This window comes from Peromyscus eremicus, chromosome 22 (assembly GCF_949786415.1).
Source record: "Peromyscus eremicus chromosome 22, PerEre_H2_v1, whole genome shotgun sequence".
In the NCBI taxonomy this organism is placed as follows: Eukaryota; Metazoa; Chordata; class Mammalia; order Rodentia; family Cricetidae; genus Peromyscus; species Peromyscus eremicus.
Genome location: NC_081437.1, coordinates 14,272,633 through 14,291,008, shown reverse-complemented (window position 1 = coordinate 14,291,008; position 18,376 = coordinate 14,272,633). Strand labels below are relative to the sequence as shown.

At 47.3% G+C, this 18,376-nt stretch overlaps 1 protein-coding gene across 1 annotated transcript in view; it reads left to right on the top strand.

Annotated features, from left to right (window-relative positions):
* Galm (galactose mutarotase) overlaps nucleotides 1–18,376 on the top strand; it is a 57,215-nt gene that overhangs the window by 21,348 nt on the left and 17,491 nt on the right. The window contains exon 4 of the mRNA XM_059248468.1: nucleotides 373–454. Coding sequence (XP_059104451.1) covers nucleotides 373–454 — 82 coding nt within the window. The remainder of the gene's footprint in view (nucleotides 1–372; nucleotides 455–18,376) is intronic.

Genomic DNA, 18,376 nt, shown 5'->3' with positions numbered 1-18,376 from the left:
TGTAGACATTTTTGCAGAAGTTATAACGTGAACATGTAAAATAAAACCCAGTAGCCTGATGTGGTGGTTTTTCGAGACAGGGTTTGTCTCTGTAGCTTTGGAGTTTGTCCTGGAACTTGCTCTGTAGACCAGGCTAGCTCTGCCTCCCAAGTGCTGGGATTAAAGGCATTTGCTACCACTGCCCGGCGTGGCTAACACTTAATCCCAGCACTCAGAAAGCAGAGGCAGGTGGATTTCTGTGAGTTCGAGGCCACCCTAGTCTACATAGCGAGTTCCAGGACAGCAGGACTACGTGGAGAGATCCTGTCTCAAACCCCACCCCCACAAAAGACCCAAGCAGTACATTTTTTTTCTTTCTCTTTTCCTTCCCAGGGCTCCCCAAATATATATGACCATGAAGTCACCATTGCAGCCGACGCCTATTTGCCTGTGGATGACACCCTGATTCCTACAGGTCAGTGAATTTAAACTATTATGTCGTGTAGAACCATGGTTCACAGCCAAAGAAAGGTCATTACTGTAAACCATTACCGTGTTCACCTTTACTAGGTGAGTCCTAGTAAAAGTGGTAGTTTAGTTAACTAGCATACTGATGTCAATCTTTCCAGTTTGGATTTTTGCATCCTGTTTATACAGATGTCAATAATAAGGGAAGTAGATGAAAGATATAACACAGGTGTACCATTTTATCACATTTCTGTAAATCTGAAATTATTTCAAAAATGCAAAGTGAAAAAATTATATGAGAAATTACTTCCCTTTTACAGGACACCTGTCTTATACTAGGAAAGGGTTTTCTTTTAGTGTTTGGTCTTTTTAACACAGCGGATTTGTGTTGACTGTTGCAAATGTAAAGTTTTGACAGGGTACTGGGTATGGCGGCTGTCTTAGTTACTGTTCTATTGCTGTCAGGAGACACCATGGCCCAGGCAACTTATTTTTTTTTGTTTGTTTGTTTATTTTTGAGTAAAACCAAAACTTATTCTAAGCCACAGTCATCCTAGGGTCCCCCCTGCCATACAGCCTCCCTGGATCTGTGGGTTGCAGTCTGATTGTTCTTTGCTTTGTATCTAGAATCCACTTATGAGTGAGTACACACCATGTTTGTCCTTCTGGGTTTGGGTTACCTCACTCAGGATGATATTTTCTAGTTCCATCCATTTGCCTGCAAATTTCATGCTGTCATTGTTTTTCTCTGCCGAGTAGTACTCCATTGTGTATATGTACCACATTTTCTTAATCCATTCTTCAGTTGGCGGGCATGTACATTGTTTCCAGGTTCTGGCTATTACAAATAGTGCTGCTATGAACATAGTTGAGCATGTTTCTTTGTGGTATGATTGAGCATTCCTTGGATACAATGATCAAAAACACTAATGACAGTCAATGTTGGAGAGGATGAGGAGCAAAGGGAACACTCCTCCACTGTTGGTGAGAGTGCAAACTTGTATAACCACTGTGGAAATCAGTATGGCGGTTTCTCAGAAAATTGGGAATCGATCTACCTCGAGACTCAACCATACCACTCTTGGGCATATACCCAAGGCAACTTATAAGAGAAGCGTTTAATTGAAGCTTGCTTACAGTTTCAGAGAGTTAGTCTGTGACCATCATGATAGGGTGATGGGGAGTGTATCAGCAGGTAGGCATCATGCTGGAACAGGGAGAGACAGACAGACAGACAGAGATTGGACCTCACATGGGCTTTTGAAACCTCAAAGCCCACCCCCTGTGACACACCTTCTCCAACAAGGCCACACCTCCTAATCCTTCCTAACCAGTTCCACTGACTAGGGACCAAGCCTTCAAAGCTATGAGTCTATGGGGGTCATTCTCATTCAGTCCACTAAAGGGAGGGGAGAGGCCAGTGAGATGGCTTAGTGAGTAAAGGTTCTTACTGTGCAAGCCTGACCTGAGTTTGATCTCTGGAACCCATATAAACATAAAAGGAGAGCTCTGATTCCACAAAGTGGTCCTCTGACCTTCACACACAGGCCATGGTACACTCATCTGTACACATGTCATATACACACATACCTAAACAATAATAGTTAATATTTTTTACAAAGGAAAAAAGGTAAGTATATGGGCCTACATACTGAACAGCCTCAACAGCGGGAATTAGACTTTCATAAATATAGTGGCTGGAAAATTAATTGGAGGTGGTACATGGGGCACGCACATTTGATCTCAGCACTCAGAAGGCAGGGGCAGGTAGATCTCTGTGTTGCAGGCCAGCCAGGCCAATGGAGTGAGACTCCCTCTCACACTAAAAAACAAGCAAATACACAAACAACCCAAAACCTAACTCAGGGAAAATGCTTGCAGAACATCCACCATGTAGTCTTGTGGATGGGGTCCACCCTTTTCTTTTTCTGAACTTTGAAAAATACAGCTTTTCGTTTGCCTCCTCTCTCTCTCTCTCTCTCTCTCTCTCTCTCTCTCTCTCTCTCTTTCTCTCTCTCTCTCTCTCTCTCTCTGTCTCTCTCTCTGTCTCTGTCTCTCTCTCTCTCTCTCTCTCTCTCTCTCCTCTCTCTCTCTCTCTCTCTCTGTCTCTCTCTCTGTCTCCCCCAGAAACTGGTCAAAGCCTAAACATGGTTTCTCTGGCTCTCTGGGCATTTTCACCCTTTCTGTAAAACATCTTGCTTCTGCCAAGCAGCTGTGTGCCAGCCTCCATGGAGAAGGACATGGCTTTCTCGAATCCTCTTCCCATTTCCCTCTTCCTGGCAGCTGCCCTAAGTTACAGCTTGCCCGCCCTATTTTTCTCTCAAACTTGAATAAAACAGTCCCAAGTTTTTTGTTTTTTTTTTTTAATGGAATAATAAGAAGTTAAAATAAATGGACTAAAATTTTTGGCATCTCAGCTTTGAATATTTTCCCGGTTGCTGAGCCGGATTTAAAGGCTTTTCTGTCTGTCTCACTCACATGTGTCGTCTCCTGATATTTATGTGACTCAACAGAGGAGCAGGAATAAGCCGGCCCCTCTTGTCCTAGATGCAGAATTATTGCATTAAATCCTAGTACTGGCTTCTGTTTGTGACTGATAAGGGAGAAGGTAAGCTTATAAATGCTGCTCATGAAATAGATGTGTCTACCTGTGTGCATTTATGAATCTTCTTATACCATCCTGGTGGGTTTGAATCTAATGAGAATCACGGGAGTCCACATCTGGCATCTGAAATGTGTCGTGATTGTGAGGGGGCAGAACACAGTGCATCCTACCTTGGAGTAGAGCAAAATGCATAAAAGTCTCCTTTGCCTCAATTCCGCGCCGCAAATGCCATTACGGTGAGATTCTCCATCTTGTACTAGTATTGAAAACTTGTTGAGTGAGAGCTAAAAGTTTCAAACTCTGGTAGCAGGAGACCTGGCCCAGTCTTCACTTGGTTCTGTTTGCGTCGTCGTGAAACCTGGACTGGCCTGGGACCGTATGGAAGGCTGCCTCTGTCGCGCCTCCCCGCCCCCACCCCATCCTCGCCCCACCCCCGCAGTGCTGGGATAGGATCACAGGCATGCACACCACCCGCCCAACTCTCATCTGGTTCTTGCCCAGGATAAAGGCCTTTCATGTTTGAGTAATGTTTTAACAGTTCACCGCACAGATTCCCATTTCCTCGCACAGATTCCCACTTCCTCGCACAGATTCCCATTTCCTCTTTTACAAATAGGCAGCTTAAGATAAGCTTCATCTACTTCAAGACAGTGTCTCCAAAAAGGGGCGGAGGTGGGGAGCCGGGCTGGAGAGATGGTTCAGCTGTTAAGAGTGCATACTGTTATTCCAGAGGACTGGAGTTCATTTCCCAGCACCCACAGTGGGTGGCTCACAACTGCTGAACCCCAGCTCCAGAGAATCCAAAGCCCCTAGTCTCCATTGGCACCCACACTCATGTGCACTTACCCCATGGCTAACAATAAGATAAAAATACTTTTAAGAAAATTAGAATACCTATATAAAGTATCCATATTTCCATTTTTCTAAGTTAGAAGACCTGTACAGCACAGTTTGGAATAATAAAACAAATCTCTTTTTATTTTATTTTTTTTTATTTTGGTTTTTCGAGACAGGGTTTCTCAGTGTAGCTTTGGAGCCTATCCTGGAACTCACTCTGTAGACTAGACTAGGCTGGCCTAGAACTCACAGAGATCCACCTGCCTCTGCCTCCTGAATGCTGGGATTAAAGGCGTGCACCACCACGGCCCGGCCTAACAAATCTCTTTTTTTAAAAAACAAATTGGGAATGTCTATGTTAAGCAGTTGTCTCTGTGTGACCGTGGGACTCCATCCCAGGACCCTGTACGGATACCACAATCCTCATTGCTTAAGTCCCCTGTATAAAATGGCACAGTGTTTACAAGTACCCTGCCTACATCCTCCCTTATATCTTGTTCTTATTTGTTTGGTTTGAGATAGAATATCACACTGTAGTCCTTGCCAGGCTGGAACCCACAATGGCCTTGAATTCATAATCCTTCTGCATCAGCTTCCTGGGTGCTGGGACCAGGTGTTTATCACCATGCCCAGACTCCCTCTCGGTTGTTGACATCATCTCTAGATTACGTGGCATATACCGCACATATTTCAGATGTGAACAGCTGTTGTACTGTGCTGTTTAAGAAGAATTAAAAGGGAAGTCTGTACATGTCCAGTACAGAAGTAATATTTTTTTTTCTAAATAGTTTAGCTCTTCGAGGGGTTGAATCCACAACTGTGGTATTTATAGATGTAAGGACCAACTGTATCTTAATGAAAACTGCTTTTAAAAAACCTAATTTGAATAATAATGAACAGAGATAAATACATTTTCTAAAACAAGAAGCTGGGTGGTGGTGGCGCACACCTTTAGTTCCATCACTCGGGAGACAGAACCAGGTGCATCTCTGTGAGTTCGAGGCCAGCCTGGTCTAAGAGTGAGATCCAGGACAGGCACCAAAACTAAAAACACACACACACACACAAAACAAAAACAAAACAAGAAAATACCTAGCTATTATTTATAATCACTATTCTTTCATATAAGATTGTGTGTGTATGTGTGTGTGTGTGTCTGTGTGTATTCTGGGAATTGAACCCAAAGACCTCATGCAAGCTTGGCCAGCATAATCCTACTGAGCTATATCCCCAAACCAAGGAAAAAAAAACAAAAAAAAACTTTAATACCACAGAAATGGGAAATCTTGAATTTCAAAACAAAGAACATTTAGCTTTAAATTTTTTATTATGTTTTATTGATTTATTGTGGGGTGTGTGTGCCATGGTGGGGGTCAGAGGATAATTTTCAGGTTTGTCCTTCCACCCTATGAATCCTGGGGACTGAACTCAGGTCGTCAAGCATGGAGGGAGGTACTTTTACTGGCCAGCTAACTCGCTAGCCCAACACTTCACTTTTTAAAGAACTGTGATAGCAGATTATCCCAGCGAACCTCAGTCTTCTGTGTACCGATGAGACGGTTATTGGAAGCTAACAACAGGATGTCGGTAATCGGTCTGGAAGGCCACTTGTGGCCCTTCCTTTCTGTGGCTCTGGGAAGGTGCAAGCGGGCAACCACTGTTCCACCTCTCTTGTCCATTAGGACGCCCGCAGAGCTCATGAAAGATTCATGGTTCTCTGCCTCCCATTTATCCATTTGCTCACGAGCCTTAGATGCTGCCACTGTTCACGGAAGCTTTTCCAAAAGTGGGTGCTAACCACTACTCTGTATCTCAGTGGTGGAAGAACCCGTATGCCTGGCCCAGTTTCTATCAAGAACAGATCTTTAGGAGCCCAAGACTTCTTCTGGCTTTCACAGATTTGTTTCTGTGCACCAGTGTTTGCCTGTTTCTATGTGGTTTCTTATTTAGCAGATGTAGAAACTGGACAAGAGTTTCAGTAACTTGTTTGGATGTGATTTGTGTCCCCGGAAGACTCATATGCTGGGAGCTTGGTCACCGGATGGCAGGGTTTATGAGGTGGGGCCTCAGTACAAGGCCGTGGTGCACTATACTTAGAAGGAATTTATGCCCGGCTCAGAGTAAGTTCTTGTGGAAACGGGCTGTTATAAAGAGGGACCACCTCATGTATGTGGCCTCTTTAAGATGACCATTTCCCTTCCATTTCTCCACTTTGTTGTGATATAGCTGAGGTTCACTCACCAGAAGCCAAACAGATGTGGCCCTGTCATCTTGGACTTTGTTTTTTCAGTTTTTAGATTGTACGTGCATGGGTGTTTTGCCTGTGTGTGTGTGCACTATCTGCATGCACTGCCATGGAGGCCAGAAGAAGGTATCAGATCCCCAGGAAGTGGAGTTATAAACGGTTGTAGTTCACCATCTGAGTGCTAGAAATCAAATCCTGATCCTCTGGGAGAGCAGCCAGTGTTCTGAGGGCTGAGTCAGGTCTCCAGCCCCAGAAACATTAGTAGAGTCTTAGTAGAGTTTCTACTGCTGTGAAGAGACACCAAGACCACAGCAACTCTTATAAAGGGAAAACATTTAATTGGGGTGGTTTACAGTTCAAAGGTTCAGTCCGTTATCATCATGGCATGGTGCTGGAGAAGGAGCTAAGAATTACACATCTTGATTCTCAGGCAACAGGAAGTGAACTGAGACACTGGGTGTGGCTTAAGCATATATGATACCTCAGAGCCCCCCTCCATGGTGACACCAACAAGATCACACCTACTCCAAGGCCACACCTCCTAATAGTGCCACTCCCTTTGGGGGCCATTTTCTTTCAAACCACCACATTTAGGGAGATCTCTGTTTTCGTCATTGTAAAGGAAATAGGCCGAGCACCAAGAACAGGCTGGCCTCGAACTCACAGAGATCCACCTGCCTCTGCCTCCCGAGTGCTGGGATTGAAGGCGTGTGCCACCACTGCCCTGTGCCCTGGCGGTTTCTAATACAAACAATATCCCTTCTGTGTTCGCTGGTCAGCTAGAAGACTCTGGCATCCTTATCCTTCCACCTGAAAACAAACAAACAAAAGCCAGGTGGAGTGGTGTGCTCTGGAGTTCCCACTTCTTGGGAGGCTGAGGTAGGAGGATCACTTGAACCCAAGAGTTCAAGATCAGCCTAGGCAAACACAGACCCCGTGTCAAAAGAAAACATGAAAAAAGGAAGAAAAGAACGTACATTAAATGAGACAAAAATTTTGTATAAGGGGCTGGAGGGATGGCTCAGAGGTTGAGAGCACTGACTGCTCTTCCAGAGGTCCTGAGTTCAACTCCCAGCAGCCACATGGTGGTTCACAACCATCCGTAAAGAGATCTGGCTCCCTCTTCTGGCCTGCAGTCATACATGCAAGCAGAACACTGTGTACATAATAAATAAATTAAAAAAAAAAAAAAAAAAAGAATTAAAAAAAAAAAATTTTGTATAAAACCCATCGCCTAGCTGCCAAATCTACTGGGATGACATTCTCGGCACTTCTGAGCTCACCGGGACCTCTCGTACACCTTGGCAGGCTGCCCTTGCGGAAGGCCTCTGTGAGGCCGAGAGCTCCGTCTTAACCCACAGCTCTGGTTTCAGTGGAGCTCTCAGCCACGATCAATCGATTGCCTGTTGGCCATTAGCTTTGTTTCCCCAGAGCAACTGTTTTTAGCTACTTAAGGCAAACCAACCCCAGACCCTTGCTGCTCATGAAACATTGACTCTTAGTCGGATGTTGCGAGCCTGCTTGCATTGGGGCATCCTGGGTCCTCTTGAGAGTATTTGCTTCGTGTATTGTAGTCAGATCTAGCCCTGAAATGAAACTCCTAGAGGCCATTTACAAGAAGGGACAGATACTATAACAATGGCAAGAATAGAGAAAACTCTAGCATCAGATCGATCTTTTTCTTTTTTTCATGTTTCTGTGTGTGTGTGGTGTGCATACATGTGTGCGTTGGTGTTCGTGTGTGTGTGTGTGTGTGTGTGTGTGTGTGTGTGTGTGTGTGTGTGTGCATGCACACACACATGTGCATGTGGAAGCCTTAAATTGTCGCCTGGAATCTTCCTCCACCTCTCCTCTACTTTATTCTTTGATGCACAGTCGCTCAGACAGACCCAGAGCTCGCAGATTCGGCCAGTCTCCCTAGTCAGCTTTCTCAGAGGCTCCTCTGTCCCCTCCTTCCAAGGCTGGGATTACAGGGAAGCCACCTCCTCTGCCCAGCATTTACGTGTGTCTCAGGGTCCAAACTTGGGTTCTCTCAGGCTTGCATAGCAAGCCCTTTGACGACTTTGCCATGTCCCTGACTCCAGTACCTGAATCTTGTTAGGTGGTCGGCTTCGGGGCCTGATTCTAGGGCCCTGTCCCCCGGCAGCAAGAGAAAGCTGGGACCCTACTCAGGTAGCAAGCCAGGAGCTGTTAGCACAAGAGAGTCTAACCCAGCGAGGAACCCGCTCCCAGACTTGTAAACCCTGCATTCCACCCTTGCGCAGCATGGAGGGCACAAGAGACAAGCTGTCCAGCAGAGACGTCGCTGTGTACAACTGTGTCTGGTTTTGCCGTGATGTATATAAGGAATTAGAAAGCAGAAGCACATGCTTTAGCCGGCTCATCTGCTTCTTACAGTCACAATTGTTTTTTAAATGTTACAAATCCCTTTCCTTGAGAAAATACACCTCTTAATTTTTAAAATTTTTTTTTACCCAGTCTGCTCTGTCCCCGCCCCGTCTGCGTTCACCTGCTCTTCTTACCACCACGTGTTTTTGGAAGCTCTTTGTAAAATCACATGAAAGCAGCCCTATTTTGACCAAATTAGACTTCTGGTCGGAAAGACTTACCACTACAAGGCTGTCCAGGGAGGTCCAGCAAGACGTGTTGATTTTATTTCAGCCTCTCCGTTCAACCTACAGTCCCGTCGATGATCTAATTACTTCTCGAGGGTGGGTCTGTGTTTCCTCCAAAGAGAGAACAAATTCCAAGGTTGCCTCTTGTTTCCAAGATGCTGCAGGTGAAGACTGGCTATCCAGTGCTAACAGGTGGGTTTTCGTCTTTCTGGAGTTCTCACAGAAAATTCCTCAAGTCTTTACATAACCTAAAATAATGCCTGAGGTATTTATTTCAATCATCCACGGAGACATTTCTCTTGCCTCCCCCATGTCCCTAGTCACTGGTCCTCCTGGTTTTTAGCTGCTGGTATTCCTCAAGTCTGTCCCTTTAGTCTTTCACATCGGTTACTCAACTCCATCTTCGTCAGTACTCTCCTGGTTTAAGTGACTTTTTTTTTTTAAATCTGATCAGTTCCTGACTTACATTATGGGCACATAAATATTGACCAATAAATGAATGGACAAGTGAATCTAGATGATTATTCTCTCACTGAAAAATGAAACCTTAAAGGTTTATTCTCCTTCTGGTTCCTAAATGCACCTAAACTGCAAACCTTACTTCGATAGTTGCTCTTTTGAAATATCTTTGTAGGGTCTGGGCAGTGGCTCTGTCAGGAGATTGCTTGGCGAGCATGTGTGAAAGTTCTGAGTCCGTCCCAGCACTGCATAAACTGGGCGTCGTGGTACACACCTCTAATCCTAGCACTCGGGAGGTGTAGGCAGGGCAACTGTAAGTTCTAGGTCACGCTTGACTACCTAGGAAGTTTGAGGTTAGCCTGAGCTATTTGACACTTCATTTCAAAACAGACAGCCCACCCCGACCCCCTACACACACACCTTTTTTACACTGCTACCCAGCCAGACACTAGCTGCTTCCCAGGGACTCTCTTGCCATGCCTTGCTCACACCCCAACAGTCTCTGAACGTCCCCCACCCCCATCCTACGGGGGGGGGGGCTGTAAATACCCACCTTACCTCATAAACCCCCTCTCACCCTTCAAGACTCACACTTTCTTTTTGCCTGTCCTTCTCGACCTTCTCCAAAGCCGCTTTGTTTCCTGTGCGTGGTTTTGGTCATGTCTGGCGCCACGAAGACCCCTCTCTCTGTTCGTCCACAGCTGAAGAAGTTCCACAGACGTCCATCTATCAGGATAGTTGTACAGCCAGAGAAGGGCTTGATGTCTTTGGTTTACAGCTAGAAAAACTAACCTAGGGCTGGTGAGATGGTGCCACAGATAAAAGACACCCGTTACCAGGGTTCCACCAGGATTCCACGTGGATTCCACGTGGCGAAAGGAGAAACCAGCTCCTACAGTTGTCCTCTGACGGCCACGTGTAGGCTGTGGCACATGTGTGCACTCACATGCGTGCACACATCCACAAAGGCACACCCAAAATAAATAAAATGTTAAAATCAATATAATAAAATGAATTTATACATTTAAGACAGGGGTTCACTATGCAGTCATATATATATACATATATATATACATATATATATATATATATATGTATATATATATGACTTCAAACTTAGAGAAATCTTCCTGCTTCTGCCTCCCGAGTATTGGGATCAAAGGTGTGTGCCTCCATACCCGGCTTAAAAACAAAAACAAAAACAAAAAAACTAAAAGAAGAAAATCTAGTCAATGCTAAATACAAGAATGAAACCAACTAAGAAATGATCTGTATGTCCTAGGAACAGCTGCTTTTCCCCCCCAAGGCTCTCCACGCCAGCCCCCTTGCAGCTGGTGTTGGTTTGTTTGTTTTGAGCCAGGCTGTCCTGGAACTCACTCTGTAGACCAGACTGGCCTTGAACGTAGAGATCCACCTGCCTCTGCCTTCCGAATGCTGGGATCAGCTTTTGCTACCACCGCCCAGCTCCTTGCTGAGTTATAAACAGTGTGTTAATGCAGCGTGGTGTGAGGACTGGGATTCAGAAAAGCAGGTTCTGTCCCCACTGGCCACGCCCTAGAGAACCCCGGTCCTTCTCAACCAAATACGGAAAGTCAGAAGAGTTGAACTCTGGCATCCTGTCCCAGTTCTAAAACTCTGACCCAAAGACCACGTGGAATGTTAGCCAAGATGTCCCTGACTCATGGCCTTGTGTCTAGAAATCTGATGAAAGAACTTATGGGGATCCAGCAGCTCCCGAGAGCCTGAGGCATTGAGGCAGATGCCGTGTGAGCTAGCCAAGCCATCTGGGTCTGCACAGGGGTTTTCTTGTCATCCCCCCTACCCTCTCGGTAGTAACAGTCTGTGGCTGCCTTTCTGGATGGTTGTGCACGTAAAGGTAACCATCGCGTCTGAGAGAAGCAATAGTGTTTTCCTGTTGAGGAATCTCAGGCTGGGTTGGGTGTTTTGTTCCATTTTGCCCAGATCATCACAGCTGCACTTCCTGAAGGGAGCTGGAAGGTGAGCTAAAGGAGGAAGGGGGCATACCAAGGAAAAGCCATGTCCCCAAATTCCACCAGAGAAGCAATAGCAGTGAAGGGCCTGGAGTAGCTGGCTACTGTTTCTGCCTGATCTGATGCATGAAATGGCCTTCCCAGGTCCGTCAGCTCGTGTCTGGCTTCAGGCCTGGGCCCTCAGACACAGAGGATGAGCCGGCAAGCACACTGGTCCACTCTGCAAGTAGAAACAGAGGACCATATGTCAGCTGCTGCCCTCAGCCCTGCAGGTCTAGAGACAAGCCCCTCCAGCCCCAGGTCCGTCTCCTGTTCCTTTTCCCAGTTTCCATCTCCAGGTGATACAGAGTATCCACTGTGTGCCAGGTACTGTGTCTGTCCCGGGGGAGTAATACTAAACCAGCTGGGTAAGTTCTGCCTACACTGGGAACACAGAGCAGAGTCCATAGCACAGGCTCTGTTCTCAGTTAAGGGAGGCTACAAAGTACAGTTGAGGCTGGGGAGATGGCTCAGAGGCTAAGAGCACTGGCTGTTCTTCCAGAGGACTCAGGTTCAATCCCCGGCACCCAGCAGCTAACAACCAGCTGTAACTCTAGTTCCAGGAGATCTATTTATTGCCCCTTTGTGGTCTCTGCAGGCACGGTACCAGCATATGGTTCACAGACATACAAGCAGGCAGAAAAAAAACCCATACACACAAAGTAAAACTGAAATATAGGTGAGAGTGGCCCTAAAGCCAGGCTTGGTGGTACACATCTGTAACCCCAGCCCTCTGGAGGCTGAGGCAGGAGGATTGGGGCAAGTTTGATACATAGTGAGTTCAAGGGTAGCTCCAGATACATAGCAGAAGCTTTGTGTCTAAATTAAATAAATAAGAAGGCTGGCAAGAATGGGTAAAGGCACTTATCACCAAGCCTGATGACCTGGGTTCAAGCCCTGGAACCCACACGGTGGAAGGAGAGACGTGACTCTGGAAAGTTATCCACATGCTCACTGTGGCACACGTGTGTCCACATTCATACACATGGCTCTCTCTCTCTCTCTCTCTCTCTCTCACACACACACACACACACACACACACACACACACACAAGAAAGGAAGGAAGGAAGGAAGAGAGGGAGGGAGGGAGGACACTCAAAGATTAGGCCCATGGCATTAGAACTGCTTATCCTAGGACAGGTCCTGCCCAAACAGCAAGCAAGGAGGTCACTGCAGGTTCCCCAGGGACTCTCCTGCTGGCACTGATGCTTCCCAAGGGACCCATTTCTGAGGCCCTCTCCACAAAGCGAGCCCAAGAACAGCTTCATGAGTCTGCAGAATAACTCCCCAAGCTGCTTGTGTTCCCTGCTAGGAAACACATCACCCACCGCTACAAGATTGGCAGACACGAGCCAGCCTGCTGGAAATTTGGCAGGAAGATCGCTCAGACGTGAGCACGCGGCCAGGTTCCATGGGATTCCTGTGAAACTTGCGGGCTCCCATCAAGTCCGTTTGTCACAGTGAGAGTTATTTGCCAGAGTTCTAAGCCCTACCCTTGGAGATCTGACTTATCACTCATGGCTCCGTCTCCCCCGGGTCCAACAAGGATCTGTAGAGCTTCTTAGGGTCTTTCTATTCCAAAGAGACTGAGGATAATGGGGCTTTGAATAATACATCAGAGGCTGCCTCGACTGAGTTCCCAGAGCAATCTTGAGTTCAGCTCGTGTCCATACAGTGCTCACTGACTTCCACACTACCTGAGGCTTGGCCATACCTAGAGAGAGAATGGAATACCGGAGAAGCCATAGAGAAGCTCCCGGGGAGCGGGAGAATCTAACGTGGCCTTGAGTAGTGATGGAGATACTTAGGAGATAAAATCAGGAGGCTGGGGTTGGGGAACATAGCTCAGTTGAGTGCTTGCGGACTTGAGTTCCATCTCCAGAACCCATATAAAAAAACTAGATGCCTTAGAGCATGCCTATAATCCCTGCACTGAAGAGGTAGAGACAATAGGACCCCTGGAGCACTCTGGCCAGCCAGCCCAGCCAAATCTGCAGGCCAGTGAGAGACATCGTCTCAAAAACCAAGATGGATGGCGCCCGAGGAACAACACCTGAGACTGTTTCTCGAGTGGCCCCTGGGCAGTAGAGATGAAGATATTAAATAGTGATTAAGTGGTGGTGGTGGTGGTGGGGGGTTTCAAGGACAGAGGACAAGCTTAGAGAGGAGCTAAGAGTGTGATGGATTAGCTTTGGAAATCTGTGCAATGAAGGTACCTGCAGGGCATCCGGGCAGGGCAGGTACCAAGCAGTTGAGCAGATGGTGGGAAAGAAGGGAGGGTCGGAGGTACAGGATATGCACATGCACTTACCTTGTGGGTTCCCGGGAGGAAACAGACTGAGGAGAGCAGCCGTGGGAGATCCAAACTCAAGGGGGGCCAAGGAAACCACCACCAGTGTGTTAGGTATGAGAAAGGCCCGTGCAAAGGGTGCCAGGAAGACAGCCAGGTGGAGAGCAGAGAAAAAAGGGTGTCGTGGCTAGCCCCACTGAACAGCGCGAGCGGGGCAGAAGTCGGTTTGTGAACGTGGAGAAATGACAGGAAGTGAAGAGAGAGTGTGGTCATGGGAGTGGTTCTCAGCTATGGCGGCTTGAAAGCAGAATCCCGGGCCTCATCCCCGAGATTCTGGTTCCTTCGTTTTGCTGCAAGCCTGTCCGTGTTCAACAGCCTGGGTGAGAAATGGGAGATGGAGGGAAGAGGAGAGAGGGCGCCAGTGAAGTTCGGTTTTAATCAAGAGAGAATGTCAAGTAAAATGGTTCTGAGAGAACTCAGGGAATCCAGCTGATGGAGACCGAGACCCTGACTGAATTCATGTAACCTCAGCCGGGGCTTCGGTGAATTTTCTCCTGGTTCTCTCAGAAGTCAGGACAAAGGACCCACGGTTAGGGTTTTGTCAGATGAAAGGGCAGGAGGTCAGAGTGCAAGACAGGTCAATGAAGGTCACTCCGCCGTTAGCCCAGACCACAAAGTCTTTCATAAGTACTGAAAGAGGGTGAAGGATTGGAAGAATGCACAGTAGGAAAATATAGTAACAACAGGGACCTGGCAGCCTCTGGAGAAGATCAGACCCATCAGGGATCTCAAGCCTGGGGCAGAGCCGGAAGGTCTGGAGGCCACAGCCGGGCAGAGGGCAACTTCAGGGTGAACGTTTTAACTTAACGGCAAATCCCCGTGTGCAGTGCCGGCCCGATGGGGATCTAAGATGGAAAAACACTGTCATGGAAATGCCTTCTGTGGGGTTAACCGTGAAAAATTGCCTCCTCACCTGAAAGTGACCCGCAGCTCGGCTTAGCTTTTCCTGCCGTGGACGGCACGTCGTATCTGGAAGCCATACCCTCCCCCACTGCAAGCCATAGTTAAAATTCAGAAAGTGCTCAGTGGAGTGGAAAGGGGTGGGGGCGGGTGCACCCCACCACCCCCACAGCGGCGGAATGATGAAGCCACAGACACAACTAGACGGCCCAGGAAAGTGCCGGCCAGCTTTGAGGTTGCGCGAATCTGTGAAAACGTACCAAAAATGCCGCCCTTGCAGAAAAATCCCAAGGTGCTTTACTTGGGCCAACTGCTGGAATGAAGTAAAAATTCCCACCCGGGGTGTTACTTTCCATTATCATTCTCTTTCTGTTGTTTCCTAAAATAATAACTGCCATTCTGGAGATGATTTACCGAGATAGCTTAATTAGGTAACAGACGAGTGAGTACCTCTGTGCCCACGAGCCCCGTTCCTGCAGACCTCCTCACGCAAATCTCTCTGACTGTTCCCAACCCGACTCGCTAAAGACGTAAGACATAATTGGAGCAGCTGGGCTTCGGAGCACAACAGCTGGGCCGTCCCCATGGAGACCAGACTCCGGCACCCAGTGCTTGCTGTGGCTCCAGCTTCCTTTCCTCCTTTTTTTTTTTCAATGATCGTGCAGCAGCCCATCTGAGCCCAGGTCTGTGCTTGTCAGCTTCGGTGTGCAAACCCATCACTGGGGAGCTTATTAAAATACAGATTCTGCCTCCGTGTTCTCCAGTCGGGCTACGGGGTCCGTGACTCTCACCAGCCCCTCGGTGAGGCATGGGCTGGTTGGTGGTGGTCCTTGGGTCTCGCTTCAAGCGGCGATCTGCCAGGGCCTCTACAAAGCTCCCGCTAGCCTGCAGAAGCCTGTGTTGTCTTTTTTCAGTGGGGCACCATTTTTTCCCTCTGGTTGCCCTCCGCAGCCCCTCTGCGGTCTCCAGTGGCCCTTATCCCTGTATCCCCTCCCTCCTCCAGCGTTCCATTCCTGGGCTCTGGGCTCTCTGTCGTCAAACTTGGGTTTTTTTGTTTTTTGTTTTTCCCTTTTTCCCTTTTTTTTTTTTTTTTTTTTTTGGTTTTTTTTTTTTTTGGTTTTTCAAGACAGGGTTTCTCTGTGTAGCTTTGCGCCTTTCCTGGAACTCACTTGGTAGCCCAGGCTGGCCTCGAACTCACAGAGATCCGCCTGGCTGTGCCTCCCGAGTGCTGGGATTAAAGGCGTGCGCCACCACCGCCCGGCCCAAACTTGGGTTTTCCAGAACACTCCGGCAAGTTGCATTCAGCCTGTGGTCTCCTTGGATAAGACAAGCTGAAAATCGTATTAAAAACCAATGGCTGAGAGCCCCGCGGATCTCTGTGAGTTCGAGGCCAGCCTGGTCTATAGAGTGAGTTCCAGGACAGGCAGGGCTACACAGAGAAACCCTGTCTCAAAAAACCAAAAAAGGGAAAACAAAACAAAAAAAAATGGCTGGGGATGAGGCTCAGTTGGTAGAGGCCCTGTCTGGCACGTGTGAGGGAGGCCTGGGGTCCATCCTCAGAATAAAACTGTTGTGGTGGCCACACCTGTCATCTCAACACTTGAGTAGCAGAGGCAGGAGGATCAGAAGAAGTTCAAAGTCATCTCAGTTATATAACAAGTTCAAGGCCAGCCTGGGGTGTGTGGGACTCTGTCTCAAAATAAAAAGTTTTAAAAGAAAAAAATAACCACATATCACAGATTATTCCCAAAATCAACAACCAGCTTCACTGTTTGTGCCGCATGGGTGTGACAAAAATCTTGGGGTGTCCTAATTGGAAATCATCACCTATTTATGGGTCCCGCATCTGGATCCCAGAGCTAGACAGCAGCGAGGTGCCCCTGGGATAGACTGCTGCTCACTGTCCACCCTGGGCCAACACATCAGAAAGGCCTTTCTTTTCTTTTTTGTTTTGTTTTGCTCTTCGAGACAGGGCTTCTCTGTTGTAGTTTTGGTGACTTTCCTGGATCTCGCTCTGTAGACCAGGCTGGCCTCGAACTCACAGAGATCCGCCTGCCTCTGCCTCCCAGTGCTGGGATTAAAGGCATGTGCCACCGCCGCCTGGCTCTTTTTCTTTTAGACATGGTTTCCCTGTGTAGCCTTGGCTGTTCTGGCACTCTGTAGACCAGGTTGGCCTTGAACTCAACAGAGATCCACCTGCTTCTATCTCCTGAGTGCTGGGCACAAGTGCACCACCACTGCCCATCTTGGAAAAGCCTTTCTAATATTGAACTAGACTCCATCTACTTAGAACTGACCCCTACGTGGCCTCTTTCGGGGATTCCAGTTCTTGGGTCGCTTTAGAGGTGGCATAAGACTTCAGAAGGCCGTTGTCATATCTTTTCTGAGTCTTTTCTTCAGGCAAACGTCTCAGGCCCATGGACTATTCTTCTTACGTCATAGCTCAGTCATTCTGGTCATTTCCCCCTGACTCTACCTTGTCTTTAGGCCTCTCCATCTGTGATGTTCATTCTGCAAAAGAATGGCTCAAGATTGATACCATCTCATTGCAGACTCTGTGTGTGTGTGTGTGTGTGTGTGTGTGTGTGTGTGTGTGTGTGTGTCTGGATGGGACTCCTACTAAATGTGATGTTCCTTTTGGTTTTTCAGCACCAAAAGGATCTCAACTATATATTGGTGGTTGGCCTCATGGTCCTCCTGCCTCAGTGCTGAGAGTACTACACTGGGCCCAAACTATATCTTTTTGGTTTTTCAATACAGAGTTTCTCTGTGTAGCCCTGACTGTCCTGGACCTCACTCTGTAGACCAGGCTGGTCTTGAACTCATAGAGAGCCACCTCTGCTTCCTGGGCGCTGGGATTAAATGCATGTGCCACCATGTCCTTGCTTTTTTGTTTTGTTTTGTTTTGTTTTGTTTTTTGAGACAGGGTTTCTCTGTGTAGCTTTGCGCCTTTCCTGGATCTCGCTCTGTAGACCAGGCTGGCCTCGAACTCACAGAGATCCGCCTGCCTCTGCCTCCCAAGTGCTGGGATTAAAAGTGTGTATCACCACCACCACTGCCCGGTCCACTTTGAATTTTTTTTTTTTTTTTTTTTTTTGAGGTAACAGCTCAATATGTAACACAGCCTGTCTTGAACTCAAATTTATCAACCTCCTGCCTCAGATTCCTGAGTTCAGGGCTTATAAATATATATCTTCTCAAGGTGGTGATGGTGCACACCTTTAATCCCAGCAGGCAGGCGATTGTCTTGTCTCCAAGTACCAAAATAAATAAATAAACAAATAATTTCAAGGTGGTGAGCTGGCTCAATGATTAAGAGCACTTGTTGCTCTTGCAGAAGACACAGGTTTGGTTTCTAATACCCACATGATGGCTTATAGCCACCTGTAACTCCAGTTCCAGGGGATCTGACGCCTCTTTTTACCTCCACTGGTACCAGACATACATGTGGTACACACATATTTGTACAAGGAAAGCACTTACAAAGTAAATAAATCTCTAAAAAAAATTTTTAAATGATGGTTCAGGGCTGGAGAGATGGCTCAGCAGTTCAATTCCCAGCTACCACATGTTGGCTCACAATCATCCGTAATCAGATCTGGTGCCCTCTTCTGGCCTACAGACATACATGCAGGCAGAACACTGTATACATAATAAATAAATAAATCTTTAAAAAAAAATGATGGTTCAGTCCAGACCAATCATTCTGTGGAGTCCGATTACCAAACAGGTGAACAGGATGATCCAGGGAAGTGATGTCACCGTTATTGGTGATCAGTGACTTCTGATAGCCACCAAAACCCAGGGGTGGACGCTTGGCCTCTGCAGCTGCATTTTGGAGGTTGTCGTTAGGAGCAAGCCCTGCTTTTTTCCATGCTTCCTTCCCC